Raw genomic sequence first — 21,978 nt, forward strand, 5'->3', positions numbered from 1 at the left:
ATGTATCAGTCGTGAGATACATAAGAACTCGAGATGAACGTCGAAACGTCTTTCACGGGATCTTTCAGCCGTTTCGACGAAACGGAACACATCTCGAGTGGAGGCTTTTAATTAAGAGGAACGTTCTCCCTGGGTGTATCTGTTTGGCAGCCGTGACGAACGAACCCGGTCAGTCGATGTTACGAAAACAAATAGAGCTTGCTTGTATCTTTCGAACGAAGAGCATGAGGTCTCGCGTGAAAAGCGCGCAAGAAAATTCTTCTGTCGAGGCGTAATTCATTTGGCCTGGTAAACAGGGCCAATGACAAACGACAAACACATACATATACATATATGACTTGCCCTCTTTTCTCTTCGCTTTGCAACCCGCGGGAAAGACGCGAGGGCGAGGACGTAAACCGCCAGGGGGTCGCTCGGTTTATTTGAACAACGATTCTCTCCAGGGTAGGGGAATTAGGTGTGTTTCTCTTAAATAAAAAAGAGAGCCACCCACTCGAAACCCTCGGTGTACCACGAGGCCAACCGCGAACAACATTTTACGCCTCTAACGAAATTTCATTTTCAATTTTTATTTTTACACGATTTCCACCACTACGATTTTCATTAGGTCGAGTCACAAGTTTTTATGGATTCCGAAAATGTGAAAACTTTTGTTTTTCCGCGATTTGTATTTGAACCGTCCACAAGCTGCATCTTGATCATTTTTATGATTTGATCATTTTCAAATTTTGGCAGATAATTGTTTTACTTATCATTTATTATTCTATGATTTTTTAATTCTACAATTCTTCGTAATTTTTTAAAATTCTTTCATTCTTCTGTCGTAGCGGAAGAAAATTCCGTTAAAAATATTTTAGATGAAGATAATAAAGAAAGAATGTCAATCTGTTAGAGTATTTGTTCAATGAGTAAAGCGGATGTTGGAGAACTTCTTGAAGAGCCATTGTTATTAATTTAATGACCGACATAATGTGAAATTTTATAAAAAAAATTTAATATTTCAACGTTCACATGAAAGATAGAAGCAAAAGCTATCGAAGCACATATAATATTTAATGTAGACAAATGTTATTACTATATTACATATTATGTTATTACATATTATGGTAATATTCTATTGTTTGGACTTAAGCTATTTTAATGAACTATTGTTCTAACGAATGAAACATCTGATGAATGAAATGCTTGCTCTCATAAGAATCCATTATTAGTATATTTGATTGTTCTAAGTTCTCGCGCATTTGTTAGAACGCTAGTTCATCAGAACGTGAATTTACGGTAGTTATAATCTTACATTCGATATGAAATGAAAAAGAACTTATGGATCGAACGAATATGTACAACTATGATTTCAAGTGCTGCGTCGGTCAGTCGATCGTTGCGAGTCATTTATCACGAAACTCCGGAAAATCTGCGGACCGACTGTAAGCCTGACGTCTGCACGAATCAGACTCCCAACGGTTTGCGAATGGCGTTGCTTCGTCATGCGAACGTTTCTATGTACACGTAGCATTATCGCGCGTTTCATTACCGCGGAGCAAGCGTTGACAGCGATATTTGCACGGCTTTGAAACGTACACCTGTGCCATTAATCTTGCGAAGATCCTCGAGAATCGTCGTCGACTGCTGAAAGTGAACCGAAAGCTCCGATGTCGAGTGCCATAAAACGTGGCCGCGCCCCTTAAGAGGGAAAACGACGACTACGATGACGACGATGGGCTGCGTCAACGACGGTGTAGCCGTACGTGATAAAGTACTGAAAACCGACTCGAGTCCACGGCGTGCGCGTGAAGATCGTTTAAATTACTAATTCTTTGGTTACCAGCTTCGATAAGAGAGTTAATTGCCATCAAAGTGGAGGGAATGGATAGCCGTTGCTTCGTTCTCGTCACGTTCCCTACGCGAGCCTCCGACCAACGCAACGTGGAAATGTAAATCCCTTATCTCTGAGTCTTCTGTTTGCTTGATAATACGCGACACGAATTTGATTAAACGCGCAAACGTGTTTTCCACACAGCTCGTCGCCCGTATTCGTCGTTTCCCCGTTTCCGCGTGGAAAATTCGTTGAATTGTAAAATTAACGATGTTCTCGTGCTATACGGCCTGTAATAATATAATTCAGCTGTAATTAGCTCGCCAGATTGCATGGTGAAGTTAAAGAAATAATGTCGGGATGAACTGTAGAATAGTTCCGTATTGTTAAGTAATTCAATTGAAATGGCAATGATTTCTGGTCAGCTGGACGATGAAAAAATTATTTGGAAGATTTGGAAATTTTGATCTTTTCGATTCGACTCGAATAATAATTAGTGAGAGAGACGATAATTATTATTATTTATTCTTAATCCCTGCTTTACGGCTTAGGATGACTTCCAATTTACATTCTACTTGCTTACAATATCTGCTTAAACTGAGGAATATAGATATATGTGCTAAAAATATTTTTAAATATTTCTTTTACTTCTACTTTGAATGACATTCAGTTGCAAGCTTTGTAAATTTCGATTTTTTGGCTCACGAGATATAAGATACCATGTAGATACTTTCAAAAATTATTAGTTTTATTTTTGTTTTATATATGAAACGTACATATTACAAACACATGAGATATTCATAGCGTGATATGAAAGAAGTTTCATTACGAAATATGTACATAGCTATCCTGTGTAATACTAAACGTATTTTGAAAAATAAATCTCTTTTTATTTTCTTTCCTTTCACATGAAACGATATCCAATTGTATATATTGGGAGAAGGAAACAAAATATCTATAATATAATATTACATATATTCGAGTGAAGTTGTTTAGTTTTAATTCCCGTTCTATATCTTGAGCGATAACAGTCACCAATGGTCTTCATTGCGTAAAACATAGAATACAAATAAAACTGAAGTATCTATGATCCAACGCTAATCAATCAAAGGTTAGAATGATCTAAATTCGTCTACTAAGAAAGAAAAAAAATTACTACTTCTATCATAACATTCCAACAGTGTCCATAAAATACATGTGACATATTACATTATAACACTTGTATAAAGAGCACTCTAAGCATTGATTTACTACATAATATTCCATTTAACGTAAAGACTGTGCAAACATTGATATTAAATACGTTATCTCTCTCCATAATTAATTCGTACACAAAAGATTAATTAGTCAAGGTTCAGCTAACAAGCATCGAAAAATCCATCAGAAACAGTACCATTAACATATTTGTGAATACCATGGCACGATATTCTTTAATGCAAGAACCATCGGATGTCCCGAAAAAAGTCGGAAACATTCTCCGTTGAATATTCAGCGGGAAAAAAGGAAGAATTATGCGCAAGGACGTGGCATTCTTGTAGAGGCGTATAAAAATGCAAGGATGCGCGTAAAAGAAAGGCAAAAGAACGACAGAGAAAAAAGAAAGAAACGTCCGAGAGAGGAAGAATCGGTTGATCTCGCGGAGAACCGCGAGATCGTGGCTTTCCCACTCGCTGCTTGCCGTTGGTACCTGCGTGCCGAGTAGCGCACCGGTGGCAACCGAACGCAACCGAACTCTGCCGAAGGCCGAGCCGAACGCGTACGAGCTGCTCCCCGCCACAGTCCGAAATCGGCTAGCGTGACGATACGACGTGCGGGAACAGTCGTTTAATGGTAATAGACCCGATGTCTTGTATCGTTTTGATCCTCGATATCGGTACGTCATTCATCTAAGTCGAGCAATACCGCGGATAACCGAGTGTTCGAGTGTCAGTGACGAGATTAATACGAAAGATTTTGTGAGGAAGAAAGAGGAACGTTTATCGAAAGAACTTCGGCGTTTAGTGCAAGAAGAGGAATCCCTGTTTGTCACGATGGCAGCCCACGAGCATCATCGGGCTGTTGCTGTTGTTGTCTTCGCGTTGTTACCGCTTATAGGTGAGTGTTTCAAAATAATAATAATATCGAAAGGCGAGCTGCAGCCACCGGACACGTGCACGTTCCCACGAAGTTTTTGCGCTTTCGCTACAGCGACCAAAGTCACCGCGGTATTCCGGACTGGCACGCGATCGCTCAGCAGGTGGTTAACCAACGCGCAGTGCCGTGGAATTCCGGCCGAAATATACCAAGCGATACTGAACGTTGGAATTCGGTAGGATCGAGTTCATTAAAATCACCTAGGGAACTTAAAAACTTAAACTCTTCAATTGTAGAAGTACCTATGTGCTCCGTTAGGTTATAGTGGATTCTAGCGAAATGGCGAATAAAAGATCGTAAAATCACAATGTTATATCTATTTTCTAAATATCTGATTGCTTTGACGTGTTGGATCGGTTAGAATTCCAATTTGTTAAATACTTCGACTGCGTAAATATCTAAGTATGTGTGCTTCGTTAGGTTATAATGAATTCGAACAAACTGACGAAACATTTAAAAATCATAATGCTGTATGCACTCAAGGAATCTATCTATATTCTACATATTTGATAGCTTTGACGTATCGAGTTTGAACATCAGAGATTTAATTCGTTCAAATAGCCGTCTATTGCAATTCTGTAGTCTTATCTTGTCATCTCTGCCGGTAAAGCGCGGCAACTTTACTCAGATTCAAATATCTCGAGCGTCGCGGTACCGTAACCGTCGTTCGTGCACCAAAGCTATCCGTGGACGCGTTTTTTCAACCAGTGAAGCGACTACGTGTTCAGCATGATGAGTGAGCAACGCGAAAACGTCGCGTCGGTTGCACCTGTGATGTTCGCAAGTGACCACAGATGTGCATTCGGGTAACTCAGAGAGTTCATCAACTTGATGTTAGCAGACATGTCACAATGCGAGACATGATATCGTAATTGAAAGACACTATCTCTCGTGTAATCTATCGGCAGATGACTCACTGTTTAACGCGTACTTACTGAAACGTAATGTAGCTGGAAAAATCAGATTCATTATCTTGCAAGTATATCTACTATTTCTATCAATAGAACTATTTATATCTCTAGTTGTGTTTCTAGAAATTCTTTGGCGACCATGTTTCTAGTTCCTAGTTATCTTTCATCAGCAGTAGATATTTCGTTTTTAGCACTGCTTTCGCATACAAATATTGCCGATATACCCAGTGTGTATTGTCTTTGTTGCTCTAAAATCGTCGAGATATAAAGAATTGGCGTATGAAAACGTAGGAAGAGGTTTGACGGTGCAAACATCTTCTTCTGGAGGACAGTAGTATTTGTCTAAGGCTGCTTAAAATATAATCCCTTGTTAATGTCGCTTTGAAGGGTTGTATGCTGCATTATTATACTGATTAATTTTTTTGCTTGTAAAAATGTTGCAAATGAAGATTAGGAATTTTATTATACTGTAGTAAAAAATTCCAAAAGTATCGAATATTTCCCATATAAAACTTTTATGTGTACAGTATTTATGGTATATAAAACATTTTGAAATTATGAATGTTACAAGACACGACTGCCATGGCATCTCTAATCATCTCTAATTTCTATATACATTTTCAGATTTGTCTCAAACTTTAACAATTCAATGATAATAATCGAGTCTCATTACAGTGCTAATGAAATTTCCAAATATCTCGTATAAAACATCTTGATATATTCGTAGGTTTTTGCAAGTACCCTAATACTTCTGTCAGCAACTGTGCACATTCTGCATAACCTTCCGATATATATTCTGCGGCTTAATTTCAAATCGCTGTAGGAATGCAAATACCAATTAGCGAGGTTCTCGACCCTCCATAAAAGAGCAGGTTCGTGCTCCAAGTATAATCTCGATAACGTTGCGGTGTACAAGTATTAAGAACGAAAGAGAGACGTCTCTCTGTGAAACTGTGGGCCTAAGCAAAGAGGCCGACACCTGAGCAAACTGATCGTCTTGCACCTGTAGGTCCGCTTAGGTATAGAAGAAAGGTGCACCTTGCACGGAGTCGACTTTCCGCTAACAATAACCTGACCTCCAAGGGACCGTCTGGGCCCTCTGGTCGCGTCCAAGGGAATCAGGGAAACGTTACCTGAAAGTCAGGCTCTGTTGCGTCGCCTTTGTGTTGTTCGAGCACTTTCCGTGAAATTACAGCTACGGCCTCGCCGCTGCAATTCTCCAATGGTATACCTGTCCGAATGGTTGGTGCAAATTGCCCGTCGGTGTGGAAGGCCATGGTAGTGGCGGCCATTTCTGGGCTCGTTCTCCCTTTCGTTTTCGATCATTTAAAATATCTGCTGCTCCTCCAGAATATATATCAATGTTTATAAGGAATATGGTAATGAAATATAGTAACGAAGTATGACATAGTTAAGTTTGACAAAATATAGGTTGAGCCTTATTTTTTTTAATAGAGCATATAGTTCTGTTTATAACAAGATATTATTAGATTATAACACATATTCGTTCCGTTTTCTCCACATATTCTATATTTCTCAATATTTCGCGATAAGTTTCAGTGATATTAGAAATATGACAACAATGACAAATGAATTGAAGCGATGAATTTTTAGAATTAACGGCCACGTGTACGTAGTATTTCATAGTTTCCTAATATTTGGTAAAATTCATCATTTCGACATTGCTTCTTGCTAAAATTTTCCAAAAATTGCTTGATAAAATTCATCATTTGGTATAATTTCCACGAATATTTCTACTATAGGAAATCCAGATTACTTGCAAACATTATATATTCATATAAGTTACAGCATCATTCTAGTAAAAATTGTTACGAATCCGCCAAATTATCCAGACTACTTATAAACAGATACTCGTATATACCTTCGTCTCTTGGCGTTTTCTTCGTCTTCGTCTATCGGAGAGGTCTCGCGTCGCCACAGTCCGGTTTCGTCGAGTCGCCTCGGAATCGCGTTGTTTTTTTCCCTCCTCCTCTTTTTGTCCCGTTGTCCCTTCGCTTCTACAAGCGTGCCTCAGCTCGCGCACCGGTTGTAATTTATAAATGGCCATCGCCTGCTACGAGCGAAACAGAGACAGTAGAACGGTACCGTTTCGGTAGACCGTTTCACTTTCGAAGCGGTTAGGAGCAACACGGTTATAGAAGCACGGGAACAGGCTGTTGTATGTGGTTCTGTGCGTCTTATACTTAGGTTCCAAGAAAGGCGTTAGCCAGCGAGTTGTTTCCTCTGAAATTTATTTGTCATTGTTCGAGACCGGCTATGACTTACGCCGCAGGAATACGCATCTGCATTCTTTTGAGTGTCCGTGGTAGGGCACAAAGAGGATCGGTTCCACGGAGAAAGTGTCGCAACGACAATGCTACGCGTCCGAACGTGAATAGAGAGAGGAATAGCACACGCACGTGTACTGGGTGTTTCTGAAATTGCGGTACAATGGGCAAGGATGTCATTCTTTATCTAAAAATAAGTTGAAAATGGCGATAACAATCTATCATTTGATTCTTTGCTTTTGAGATTTGTCAAGGGCGACATCTAATTTGAAGGAATTTCTCCAGAAGCCAGTAATTGACAGAAATTTATGCTACGGGTGAGAATAAATCCAAAACATAATAAGATCTTTTTCATATGGCTTGCTACATTTCCGATTTATTTTATAATTACTCCACGCTATACTTTACGTCCTGAATGCAAAAAGATCAAAATTTATTGCAATCTTGTATTTAGAACGATCCTTTGAACAGGCAATCAAACATTCGTACACACTTAACCGTCTACAGCTGTATATCGCGTGCTTCTCCGCGAGATTCTTCGCGATTATCTTAAGAGTTGGTAGAGAAAGGAAAAAGGAAGGATGCGCGAAGCAATCGAGACGCAGAGAAAAACGTTAGATAGCTGGAAGATAAACGGGCCCGTGGCTGACCTTTTCTCGTTTCAGCATTGTATGCGATGCCACATCGGCCTCTCGCGTGCACGGATAGCATCCCAGCGTATGTCTCTTTTTCTCTCAAAGTTCGTCACACATTGCACGAGAACAAGCAACATGCTCCGGTCATCGATCCTTCTTTCTTTTTTCCTCTGCTTTTTCACGTCGCATTGTTACGCGGTGACCCATTGCCGTGGACCATGGATTCCGGGGCCATTAAAGTTCCTTTCTCCCGCTGACTCGCCATTATCCAGCCGCATAAATATAAGCGATGCAACCGTTAAACCTTGTAGACCACTCGAATTCTATCGAAAAATTGTAAACCTGTTCATTCTAAACCACCTTCGAACGTCTGAAAACGTCAAGGTGTGCAGAATTGATGTACGAAAACGAACAAAGATCATTCGAATGGCATACAATAAAAATAGTCTTGGACATTTCTTTTCTAGAAGAACGAAAGAATAAGAACTTGCTCGGCACTTCTGAATAGTTGCAAAATCTTTTCAGAAAATTTTTGCAGAATTTTAGCAAAGTATTCATTACATTTATTACACACAACTGCGAGTGTCTTAAAAATCATGAAATCATAGAAAATGTCTATGTTCTTCGTACATTGCTTTCCTGGATCTTCTTTCGACGATGATCTAAAAATTTTCTTCTCACACTTTATCTAATTCTATCACACTAAAAGTATTGGTGAATCGGCAAGTTAGAGATTCTAAATTGTACACTTCTCTTGTACAATTTCCAGACAAATTTCACAATTTTAAGTCAGATAGGAGAACCAGAGACGTTTAATACAAAGGACAGAATCGAGACGCAGACATACTGAAACTTGAAGTCTGCTCTAAAAATTTTCGTCGAATTTGCTAGCGGAAACACGAAAAAAATTGACTAAGTGCAATAAAGCTGGAACAATTAGAGAATGTGGTAGGGAAGAGGAGAATTTAGAGTTTACTCGCGAGAGTAACCGTTGATTATGGTTGTTATATAGCGTGTCCGCTATAAAATATTCCGAGGAAACCGAGGAACCTACAGTAGCACCACTTAATGAGTCTTGGTGGTTCTCTTTCTTCTTTCTTCCTTCTTTTTCTACTTTTTTTTAAGACTAATATGCTGGACGTCGTAAAAAAAAAATAGTTTTCCGCAAGAAGGACAGAGGCTGTGAACGTTAAGGGTGTTCTAGCGATTGTGAAATAAACGGGGAGAAAAATGCTGCTCCGGTCTGCTCGCTTTCCGTTTACGTGGCTGATAATTAGCGATTTTTCGGCAGGAAATGAAAAACAAACATAAAGCACTCGCGTGGCTCGTTTCAACAACGCTCTCTGGTGAAATAACCGGGAAATTGAGAGAGGGAGACTCAGTTGGCGGGATAGGAAGGATCGTTTGCCTCTGGTTTCATCGTCTTGAACAACGCTGGAATTTCACTGGAATTTAGAGGAACCCCTAGTATATGTTACGCATGTATTTCTAATGTCTATGAATGATATTTTGAGAGGAGAATCGATCGACATAACATTAAGCTATTGCGTAAATTCTTCGTCCATAAACAATGAGAAAGAAATTATTGTTACGAATCAGCTTATCTTGTACAGTTCTATGCGAGTTTGTAAAATATGGGATTATTTATTCGAATATTTTGTAAAATGTAAGAAGTAAAGATTGGAAAGAACTGTAACATCGGCTTCGTTTGTTAGAGCAATTACGTGAAATCTTCGTTCCGAATAAATTTATGCAAAATTTCATATTTGTGCAAATACAAGTAAAAAAAAAAAAGAATTTAAATAGACATTTAATTTACTCGATAAATATCGTAACAAGTATTACACTGGGAGTATTTTATCTTGCATGTTTGAAGTGCATATAAAAATCTCTTTTTTAATTAAAAATGAAAACTTTATTAAAAATGTATAACACGATATCTCTTTGTAGCAATGCCGCTACTAGACAACAATGTTCTAAAATATTGGAAAACTGTGCATGTTGTTCGGTCAGCAGTGTCTGCAGGTTCTTTGTATTTTCGTTGAATTTCCAATAATTTACGAGCTATGCTGACCTAGATGGCTATCTATGTTTTTGTACTGAATTCTGTGTTTTAAAAAATACCCTATCTGCACTACGTTTCAAAATTTTCGTACTCATTTGAAATTGAACGATAAATGAAATGCGTTGTGTTGTTCTGCTTCTTTTTTGTCTTCCTGCGCAGTTTCAAACGAAAAGTTACTTCGAATGGGATACTGATTATGGTTCTTAGTGTTGTGTAGCATAACGCTTAATGAGATAGCGAAGCTTCAGCTTAGATGTTTTACGTGGTGGTAGAAGCGAGGTTGTAGAAGCGTTACGTGTGTACTGAGAAACTATTTACTTGAAAATACTCAAACAGCAAATTGTCTTAAGGCTTGTGGTATATCTAAATATTTGAAGTATCTATAAAAAAATAAGAAACGATAATTTGAATATAATATTTTAGATTTGAGACCACTGTCATCATAATCATGTCACTGTCATGTGTCATAAATAAGGTAGTCATAATATTTTGTATCAGATTTAAAATAACACATAAAATAAAAGATAAAATAAAAGATCGTTCGTATCCAAGTCTAATTATTCCTGTTATTCTAGACTTTCAGAAATTTCTCAAAATTCCGATATGTCTATCAATGATTGCGTGACATCATGTATTTAAGCCTTCGTTAAGTCAAATATTCGAAACTTTCTTGAAACTTGATAAAAATAGAAATTCGGAAGAAAAGAATTTCAAAGATGTAATTTCAATTTTCATAGTCCATAATTAAGCAGCTTGATCCAATCTATTGCTGATCATTTGTAAATTGAGAGTTAAGAAACGAATTACGTGTCTTCATCTCCTCCATTTTAAATTCAATCTTCATTAATACAAACGAGTAATAACACCATTTATTTAAATTAGTCCAATGTCACGACACAGAGAACAAAGAAAAGAAATAGACCAGAAAAAATCATCGCGAATTTCCTTCGAATAAAATAGACGAACGATAATTTCCGTGTCATTGCGCGTGGATCACTTAACGAGTCGGTCAATTGACAGGGACACGTTTTTAATTGCGATTTCTGATATCCATAATCCATATTTCGCTCGAGGGGGAGCGTCGAGGAATGTTCAATTTGCGCGTACCAAACATTAATCAAGCGGTCGAAACGTCGAACAAATGCAGAGAAACAGAGAAAACAGTTCGAAGTGGAAAGAGACAGTGCTATAGTGTTCGTTCGAAATCGTCGAATAGAAATAATTTTCACCTGCTGTTGTTGTTCTCGCGGACAACGAATGATCGATTACGCTGTTAAAACTCTCCGCGCATGTACACGGCTATCTTATCACGAAAAAGAGAGGAATGGCAAGTGTGCATCGCGACGAGATAATTTTTAATCAGCGATCGAGGCGCGAGTTAAAATTACGAGCGTGTTCCTGTCGACGAATGGCCTTCTATTAAGCAAATCCTACACGATGAGATGAAATTTACTTCTAGACAAAATCTCGTGTGAAACCGTTGGTATCATAATCTTACTCACAGTCAGCAACTTTGAAGCTCGACAACAAGATGTTGTTTCAACATCAACGTTTATAACACAAAAATATTTGAAGTATAAAATTAATAATCAAAATTTTGATGAATATATATTATGTGGATTATACAAAAGACTTTACAATTCCATTAGTGCTATAACGAGACACGACTATCATGGTTATATTAATAATATTCAAGACAACACTCAAAATGTACAGATACATATAGAACCCGCAATATTGATATTCCTCTAATCAATCTTGTGATACAATAGTTTCTTTCTTTCGTATAGTACTTCTTCTTCTTCGACATACTATATAGCTACTGTTATATACGCATTTTTTATATATATATAATTTTTTATATACGCATACATATGTTTTTTTACATATATGTAATAAGTATTTGAACACTTACAAATTGTAGTAAATGTATAATAAACATATCTCAAATGAACCTCTTTAATCTACTATTATAATGTATCGTGAGTAGGTATCCATGACAGCTAATTCGTCTCACATGAGATACGTCTTCAGGTAAAATCTCATCGTGTAGGGATTGCTTTAGTCCCACGTTCGTAGGAGTTTATCTCGCGAGACGCGTTCTTTTTCCTTGTCAGTTTCTTACGTTGAATCTTTCAACGCATGTTGTTTGATTCCTCTCGTATCATCGCGCAATCTTTGCTTTGGAATCTTTTCCAACGAAGAAACTATGAAATTTCGATGACACCAACGCATGAAATTACATGCTAGGATCATTCAACTCTGCGAGCTGCAAAGCGAGGAGGTAACAGATATTTTATGTGCACGTTAACTCGTTCACTGCGAATGTTGTTCGTGTTGCATATTGTTATTAATGGTACGAGATATCGAATGGTATTCTGGCGCGCGAGTAACAGTCGGTGTGTGAATTTGTTATTTTTACGTGAAACGTCGCTCGCCGTTTGCGCGAATCGTACAAAATACTCCATTGCGACTATCTGCTCGCTATTAGCGAACAGCTTTGACTGATACGAATTTATGTGTATACATCGTTGGTAAATAACTGTTTCTCTTTGTTTCCTTTATTGATTTTTTGATATTTCGTGTGCGAAAATTTAATGCAGCTTGTTCGAATTTTACCTATTTTATCTGTCACATGCTTTTTACTTTGTTCGAAGATTTAATTGCTTATATTTAGACATTTTAATTCAATTTAATTTCCCATGATTAAATTTGCCAATATTCCAAACAATCCTCTTATCAACTATAATTCTACAATTTTCAGATTTTCAGTTTTATTATACCATTATGCGAAATCTCAAATCTCTCAAATTGCCAACCTCTTTACACACTTCCTCTGTATTTTTCTAACATATTTCTACCAAAATGTGCTGCCTAACGCTTAATTAAATTTCCTAAAATTCGAAGCAGCTTCCGTATCACATCGCAAATTCCTTATTTTCATGTCAAAAATCTTGTTAACTCTATCTTCGCTCTACATCGTTCCAAATCTGACGCTACTTCATTATCATACTCCGACTATCCGGTACGTCCCAAGAACACTGGAACGTCTTTTAGAGACGACAGCTCTTGTCTACAACGTGAATGTTGCATCATTGTCAGCGAATAACAGGTCGTCAAACGAACTCGACGACGTCTTTGTGCGTTAGCACGCGTCTCCATTTGACTCTCTCCCTCTCTCGTGTTTCGAAACTATTAAGTTTCCAAACGAAAGCTTAAATGCGCCTCGAGAGATTCGAGGCATTTGTTCAACGAAGGGCGTACGAAGCGAAAGTATATCACACGCTTGAATCTTGTACGCGTGTCCGTGTGAGCAAGAATGAATGGAAAGTCGTATAACGTTGCATCCTCGTGGAATCGGTTGCATAGGTTTTGTATTCCAGCTATACATACACACAATCCGGTTGGGTCGGGCTTTTTCAACGAAATAAAGGATTCGATGACGTCACTAGGCCGGTCGTAGGATTAACTAGCTAAATACTTCACGTGAATTAAGTCGACGCCCACCCACGCTTCGACGTGCAAGGGCTCCACCGACCGAGTTACTTTACTAAAATAACAGCTGTGTTATTTAATCACGTGCTTCCCGATCTATCTGGCAAGGAAGAATACTACATAGTGCTGCCTTGTCTCCTTCCGAAGATGATTCATATGGTTGGTTCTTGGAATTATGAAGCGAATGTGGATCAGGATTTGAAAATTTGACACTATTTTAATTTGCTGAAACTATTCTCAGGGTTTCTGACGTAGGTTGTTTAGAAATATATGAAAGTTAGTTTAAGGTTGCATGGTTTGGATATAGTTTTCCTAATATTTAAACAATATTTATTAGAAGGAAGATACAGCAAAAGTTTAGGTCTTCCCGTTGATCGTTGTGCTATTTAAATTAATATTTGAGTGCTGCGTATGTTTCTCATAAAGTATTCAAAATATTTCAATGTTTCTTTTCATAGAATCGATATGATCGAATTTGCTACGCGCTATAAAATATTGCGACATGTAACAAGAAGAAGTAGTCGTTGAACGAAATAGATGGTAATCCGATGAAACAATGACCAGTGAATGTGAAGTAGTACTATTCGGTGCTATAATATCTGTCTAGAAGATCTGAACCATCTATGATAAATCTAAGATCGTTTAAAATGAAACAAAATAATGAAACGACAGTTTTGACGACCAATAGGATCCTATAAATCCTGTCTATTACTATTACATCATACAATCTTAAGGAAACTTTTCAAATCGCCAGTTACGTATCTCGTTTTACGATCGCGCGTTCTTCAAGCGGACAAATTACAGTCCACGAGACGCTCCAAAGCGTTGCTACGCTCCGCCTCATTTCTTTATATTTTTTTTTCCTCTCGCAAAAAGAGATGTCTCGACGTCTTGGACGAACACGATGGACGCTTCCACGAGGAAAAATCGTTATCGTAGAAATAGGCTTTAATTAAAATATTCCGACCAGATGACGTCTCCTCGCGTCGTTCCTCCACCTCCTTCTTCTTCTCATCCTTCTGCAGCGTTTGTTCGAAACGCACGCTTCCGGGGTTCGTTGAACCTCTTTCTGCCCGTAGAAGTCGCAGAGGAACGATATTACATTTTTCTGAAGCAATTCCGATGCCGGTTGCGGACCTCTCGTTTCTCGTACTTCCGTAAGAGATCGAGGATAGTTGCCATTAAGTTCGATGAACATCTCGACCAACGAACGATGGGAGAAATCTCTCGTGAATATTTTCTTAGAAAATTAAGTCGTCTGGGTGGGTTGATTGACTCGAATTGAGAGGATGACGTTGCTCGAGTGTCTTACTTTCGAACTCTTCATTCGATGCTCTTTTCTTTCTGTTGAGACTCATTTAAATTGGAAGAATATCGAAATATTAATAAATAATAGTACTCGCGTGTATAATAATAATGCAGTTAATTAAATGGAATAATAAATTCGAATTAAATTCTTCTTTTCATTTGAATAGCAAAGATGAAAATCAGATAGTTATTGAATTAATAATAGGAGTTACACTGGTTTTATTGGACGAGTAAGAAGTTCTTGATACGATCAAGTTTATGCTTGCAGATCGAGATAAACATTATTGTCACCGCGATTTTATATCTCGTAAAGTATCGTCAAATTACACGGTAGTTAATCTGCGCTTCAGATCGACGCGGCCTGTGCAACATCGTGCGAAAGAGTCTTCAAACTTGTATTTGCGCAATAATTATCCAATCGTACCATGATAAATTAGAAGTTGGATATTCGCAAAAATTATAGATAATAAATATTTGAAGAATTTTAAGAATTTGTATGTTTATCTTTGTTAACGAATCTTTCCAATCATTTCATCACAAATTTAATCCAAGTTATTAATACAAAGGTGATATGGGAATCTTAATTTGATACTTTTAATTGGTTCAGACGGATATCTTATCATTTGTACTTATTAATTTCTAAATTAAGAAATCTTCAATTTTTTTAGACAAAACCCAAATTTCTTTTTACAACGACAGTTGCGAATATGAGTGTGTTACAATTTTGGCAACGTCTATTAAAATGGTCGTTAAACAGCTTGTACAACATTTGTACCAAATACCAGTTGAAATAAAATGAGCTACTAAAATGCCAAACTACCAGTGATACTTGACTGATAGTGAACACTTCGTAATAATATAATTTCTGGAAACAATAACAATTATGTAGCTTTGAGTAGTACTTTTAAAACAATCCACGAACCACAATTAACTAAAAAATTTCGTTCACAAACTTCTTCTCTGTGACGATAGGCCACAAACCTCGTCAAACATGGGTTGGTCGAAATTCGAATTCACGATTCACAATGTAGATCCTCCACCCCAGGCCGCGAGACGTCCCAGGGTCCACGCAACGAATGTAAAATTAATTATCCCCTTAATCGTGCGGGAGACCGCGTGCATGAGATTCAGGGCCGCTTAATTTGAATGCTCGTCAAAGTGACGTGACTGGTGCGACCCGCTGCTGGATGACGCATACACACACACAAACATACACAAATGAAGCAGAAAAATTCCGGCAGAGTGAAAGAAGAATAGCAACGTGAAAGAGGAAGCAGAGAATCGTGTCTCTTGCTCTCTTTGTAGCAAAAAAAGAAAGAGAAAAAAGATAGGGGATAGATAAAAAGGAAAGGAGACCAGCCGCGGGTTTTGTGAAAACCTGTTTTGGGTTTCTGCCAGTAACCTGCCGCGTGCACCTGTACGGACAAAGAGAGTTTCGAGGGAACCTTGTTCGGCTTTTCAACGACCACTGTGGGCCTTTTCCTTCACGATGGTCGCGTCCACCAGGATCGTCCTTGTATACCGGGTGTCTCAGGCTATTCCAGTAACAGGGAACAAGTTGCCTAACTACCGCCGCGTGTCTTCTAACTTGCGTAGAACCAGGAACCAACCTCCACCGTCTTTTGGTCGTCGGTGAAATTACGACGACGATAAATTATCCCCTGGCACTTCCCCTCGAATATTTCCGCGGCGCTTTCGTGTGTAGATAGCAGGAGCGCGATGCTCGACCTGGAAGTCGTGCCCGTTGTGCACACAGTTATCTTACGGAAATCGGGATTTACCGCTGCACGAAACGTTTCCACGTCACATGGTGGTCGAGTCAACGTCGTCGAAACGACGCTCACTCTGACGTGTCTCTCCTGTTAGGGTTGCGGCGTCGTGGCGGGGTGAAGTTATACTGTACGGGGAGAAATACACTGTAGTTTGAATCTAATCATGAAGTTCGAGATATATTCTAACAAGAAATACATTGGAAAAGAAAGATGATGCATATTGGAAGCATCAGAATTTTATAATTCTAAGATTTTATAATTAAATAATTTTTCATAGAAATTTTGTACGTTACTATTGTGTATTTTGGGGCAGTTTGCGTAGAATTAGTGATTTAGGATTCTCTGTTTAATTTCTTTTAAGGTATATAAATATAAGATTTTTCTATGCATTACCTATGCATTTTTCATATATTTCTCGTTTTGATTTCCTGAATATAAATTTTATATTCTAATCGTTCATCGTTCTAGTGTTGCACCGAACACTGATATTGAATGATATTGATTAGTTTGGAAGGATATTAGGTTCGATCGAGAAGAAACCTCACCTTTCGTTTCATTTTTGTTTCGGTGGTTTATATTGTTCGTACATGAACGTGTAGAAGCGAACGAGTTTAGGTCGTTTCAACGTCAGGGCAAGATTTATTTGGTGAAATGGAGCAGAAAGGGCTTTCCTTCCCTGGCTTTGAAATGTATTCAGGGCCTATGGAAAATTCTATTCACGTCACGGGCTGTTCCTCTAATGCAGTCAAAAGTCGGAAATATAAAATTCTTTATAGTTTCGTCCGGACGTTATTGCACCCTCCTTGTTGCGCGCGAAACCAAATTGTAGACTTCTCTTTTCTGTCCTTCGTGATTTATATTGTTCTCGTGAATACGTTTAATGCGGCCCTCGAACGTGAATTTGTTTGTTTTATCAGCGATCTGTACACTTGAAATAATATAGAGATAGTTAAAAATGACACTTTACAGTATAGATCAGAAAAAAAACATACGATGACACGTTTTTTTATATTGCATAGAAGAGTACATTTCTTACTTGAATTTTTTGGAAATACGTGTCTTTTCTTGATTTGAACATTGCGTAAATTTTGGTCTCTGTCATAATAGTCCACAGAACATATAGGTACCTTTTAATACTTTGTAGACAGAATAGTGTATTTATATCCAAATGAAATTCTTTTACTGTTTTAAGCTACTAGAAAATTTGAAAAAGTTTAGGATAGTTTGTTTGCAGAATATTCATTAAATTTACATTTAAATCAAATAGTTTATAACATAATTGTATTTAGGATGAAATTCATTAAATCAAATGCCTAACAGGTAAAATTAAATATCAGCAAATTAATACAAATGAATTTAACCCTTTTCTATGATAGGACAAGACTAATTGTTATTCTAATTCTCTGAAAGTTAATTTATCTATTGTCAGAACGTTGCAATTATAGGTACTCTCAAGTGGATCGTAGGAAAATTAACGTTCGTTCACCGTAGTGATTAACGTTCCCAGTGTAATTGGAACATCGTTTGACAATAGTTTGGACAACTGACGTTTGTTAGTTGCAATCAACCGCTGCGTGAAGATTCTTTCGAATAAATGGAGCGTGGATAAACGGAGTTCCCAGTGTAATCCTATTGTGATGAAGCTAACCGTAACGCTGGTAAAATGTAGGAATCGATTTCGAAGACTGTAGCATTAATAGGAACGCTAATCTGCGGAGTCGTAATCCTTTAAATTGGAAAGGGTTCCGCAAACGCCAGACATTCGCCGTTATTTTTGAAGAAGGAATTGAATCTGCTTTGATTTCGTTATAATCTCTCGAGCTTTGTTAACCATACTTAAAACAATTCGCCGGATGTAATTCCATCCTTCCTTTCATAGAGTATAATCATATTAGTGGAAATTGTTTGCTTTTTTTCCCTATCACTTTTGCCTTAAAGTGAGGATTTATGAGGGAAATTTATTTAATATGTGATGTTTTTTACTTTTTTCCTTTTTCAAATGATTTATGGTATCGTACGAGCTACGTGAAAATTGTTAGCGAGGATGATTGACACAAAGTGACATCTTGATCGGATATAAAACGATTCTGTCGTAGAATACTGAATTTCTTGATAGAAATACTTCTTCAATGCTTTTGATTAAATTGAACATTCTGCATTATGAATTAAAAATTTAGAATTTTAATTAGAAATTTTCTTTACATGATATTCTTCGTGTTGCTTATCCATGCTATGATTATAAACTGTCAATGAAGAATTAAATAGCTTATATTACAACAGTATATAGAGTAATTCCCAGGTAATTTTTCCTTCGACAATCTACATCATTTACCATATTTGATATGAAACTATTAGGCTAATACTTAATCCTAATGCTTACGAACGTGAATATATATTCAAACTTCTGTCAAAGTGTTCACGTAGGTCTTCATCTGGATGCTCGTATGAAAAAGCCGGACGTGTGAGGATCGTGCGAGAATTTCACGGCGCAACAAGCAGTTTTAACGAGCCGCTGACCAGCCGCTGAAAGACGAACAAAACTCGGACCTTGTAGTTTGCCTCGTTATCGCGATCTAGCTCTTTTTCGCGGATCTATCTTTCATTGGGGGCCCGTTATTCCGATTCCCACGGATCGCTCGTCGCGGACAGAGGCCAGGCCAAGTTCGTTCTAATCCAGTTCACGCGAAAACGGAGCTAACGGAAGTGCGGGGACGAGAGCAGAACCGAGGGGTGTCACGGCTGACCTGTCGCTTTAACGACGAGCCCTGCGTGAAGTTCCATTACCAGGCAAGGTGGATGGATCTATCTCGTCCAGGGACAGCCCCATAACAAATATAGACGTCTTATAATTGTTCGACATTATCGTACGACCTGTGACGAGGAGACTCGTTCAGGAGACGGTTCGAGCTGGAAAACTTGGGGCAGACAAGGTCGCTCGACAGAGAAAAATTGATGAACGAGATACGCATATAGCTTGTAGAAACCAGGTATAAAATGACTATGACGTTTTGACTTTGTGTTTAGTCTGTAGTAAACATGTATATAACTACGAAATTAAAAATTAAAAATTTTATTTTTCACGGAAATAAAATGACACGTTCGATCGCGCAATTCAATGCAGTCGTTGGCTGCAATCGACATCAAATACATAATGGACATATGGTTTATACACCAATTGCTATATTTGATTGTTTAAGTTCATCCTGTTCAACAAAATCGTAATTACATTGACCGTAAATAATTTGCAAGCTTTTGTTCGTCCTTTCGCTATTAAGAAACATTACACAAGACAATAATACTTCAATGAACTTGCACGTTACGTCTGTCGTAAGCACCAAGTAACACAACTCATTAGAAAATTCTCTGTACCAAAGTGGTTAAATCCGGGGTTGCGTGGAGCTTGTATATCCAGTCTACTCTTGTGTCTGGTTCTGAAGATCTATTTAAATTCTAAGTAGAAGCTGCAAGAGGCGATCTTCGTGGCCCCTCGATAGCTCGGTTCCATCTCCCTCGAGATAGTAAGATAACGAGACATCGAGAGAGAAAGGGGGCAAGGGAGGACTTTTAAATCGGGATCGTTTATTACCAGTCTCTGCTAATAAACGGTTCCAGCGGTTATCTGATGAAAAGCCTGGAAATAGAGGTTTTTCTCGTTTCGACCAGGCGAGAAGGGAGAGAAAGAAAGAAAGAAAGAAAGAAAGAAAGCAAGCAAGCAAGCAAGCAAGCAAGTAGGTAGGTAGGGAAATCGTTGAATTCGCTCCGTTTTGCTTCTTTGTTCGCGCCACTGGGCTTGAACGTAGCGAGCAGACTCGAGGCTGCTTATTGGATAACAGAGATACATAGGAGAGAGAAAGGAGAGCAGCTTGGTCGGTGCATTTAGTCGGGATAATTAAAGTACACGGCGAGCACTCGAGACATGAGCTGGTAAATGTCACCGGTTGCATATTGTTGTTCAGGGACAAGTGGCCGCTATCTCTCTTCCTCTTTCTTCTTCTCTATTGCTCACGTTTATCCGCGATGATCGTAATCACCGTGACGTGTCTTCATTCATGCAGAATTCTCTACCATCGATCTTCATGTCCCTCTCCTTCTGGCGAAGAGCGAACGTGGATCAGTCACGCGCGAAGAGATTCAGGGAATTTCCGCAGGTTACTCTCTGCGCCGCGATAGAAATCCCGTGAAATAACGGCGCGCTTTTTCCATCGATCCACCTCTTCGTTTTTCCCGCCATTTCGTTTCTTTTTCCATTGACCTTCTACTTTTCTTGGTTCTCGTTCCCCTCTAGTGCACCGTGAAACGCTGGTCGGCGCCGTTCGGTGATCTCTGATGGATGTTGACGATTATTCGTAGAATTTCATGGAAAAAGGAGCTTTCTGAGAATTTGGGTGGTAAATGGTTTGAGATTTCAGTGAAGAACATGGTTTGATTAAGTTTATTCAACATTTAGAACATTACGTGGGTTGCAGACTTGACGGATGATGCTAGAATTTTAGAAATTTCCATTTCGTATGAACAAATTTGAAAACAGGTCTCTGGCAATTTTTGGATATCCCCGTTTGTTAATGTATGTGGTAATTCTGTTGAAAATTTTGGAATGTTTTTCACTGGTAAGTATTTTAATCGTCATACGATATTAAGGTAAGGAGTGGTAAATAGTAAAACTTGGCTCTGAAGAATGAAATGAAAAATTAGGTCACCATGTTAAAATAATTACTGGGACAATTATGATTCTCGGAGATTTTTATGAATTTATTAGTGAAGTATTACGCGCGAAAAAGTACTAGACATTCGATATCAAAGTAACGGTACTAGATAATCTAATGCGATAAAACAAGAGTCGAAGAAAACGGAAAATAGAGCAAGTATGGAAGCGATGATTAATGCGTGGAACGACTGCGATCTTGGAGAGTATTAATTTCATTTTATTAGTAGGTTTCTTACTACAGAAATTAATTTCCAAGTAGGAGACACGATAATATATAAGCTATAAGATAGAAAAAATGAATTTTAATGATTTTAATAATTAGGTAGGAGCGTGCTGGCATCTTTTTCTACATATCGTGGTTTTGTTTCTATGAGAGATTAATGCAACCTGCACATCACACGTGTAATAGAATAATTTGAATTAAATTTCTTGTTTAATCTGTAACGCGGATCGTTTAAGCAAAATGCCATCAATTATTTATGTATCAAATACAGCATTTAACATTATGCATGGAATAACAACAAATATAAAGTGATCAGAGATCCTATAATGCGATAGTAATATCCAATTTTTGAGGTAGTACAACTCTTTCGTTGTAGAATATCATATTAAAATTCTGTCACAGGGGCTAATAAATTTTCCACATTTATAACTTTACTGAATATAATCGCTTTATTGTAACGAATATTAAGAAACATTAATCCAGTACCTCTCGTATCGTGATCAAACGAAATGAAATTTAAAACAAAGTTTATACAAAAATCAAACATATAATTCATATAATTTATCACTGCTACATTTTTCGATTCACTCGTTTTAATTATAAACCTTCAGATATTTTACATTCGATAAT

General features: G+C 37.9%; 1 protein-coding gene across 1 annotated transcript in view; it reads left to right on the plus strand.

Annotated features, from left to right (window-relative positions):
* Window positions 1–3,583: 3,583 nt before the first annotated feature.
* Window positions 3,584–21,978, plus strand: part of LOC126866767 (fasciclin-2) — a 170,950-nt gene continuing 152,555 nt past the window's right edge. Inside the window, exon 1 of the mRNA XM_050620715.1 lies at window positions 3,584–3,907. Within this exon, the coding sequence (XP_050476672.1) occupies window positions 3,844–3,907 (64 nt within the window). The 5' untranslated portion in view covers window positions 3,584–3,843. The remainder of the gene's footprint in view (window positions 3,908–21,978) is intronic.

Source organism: Bombus huntii, chromosome 6, assembly GCF_024542735.1.
Source record: "Bombus huntii isolate Logan2020A chromosome 6, iyBomHunt1.1, whole genome shotgun sequence".
Classification (NCBI taxonomy): Eukaryota; Metazoa; Arthropoda; class Insecta; order Hymenoptera; family Apidae; genus Bombus; species Bombus huntii.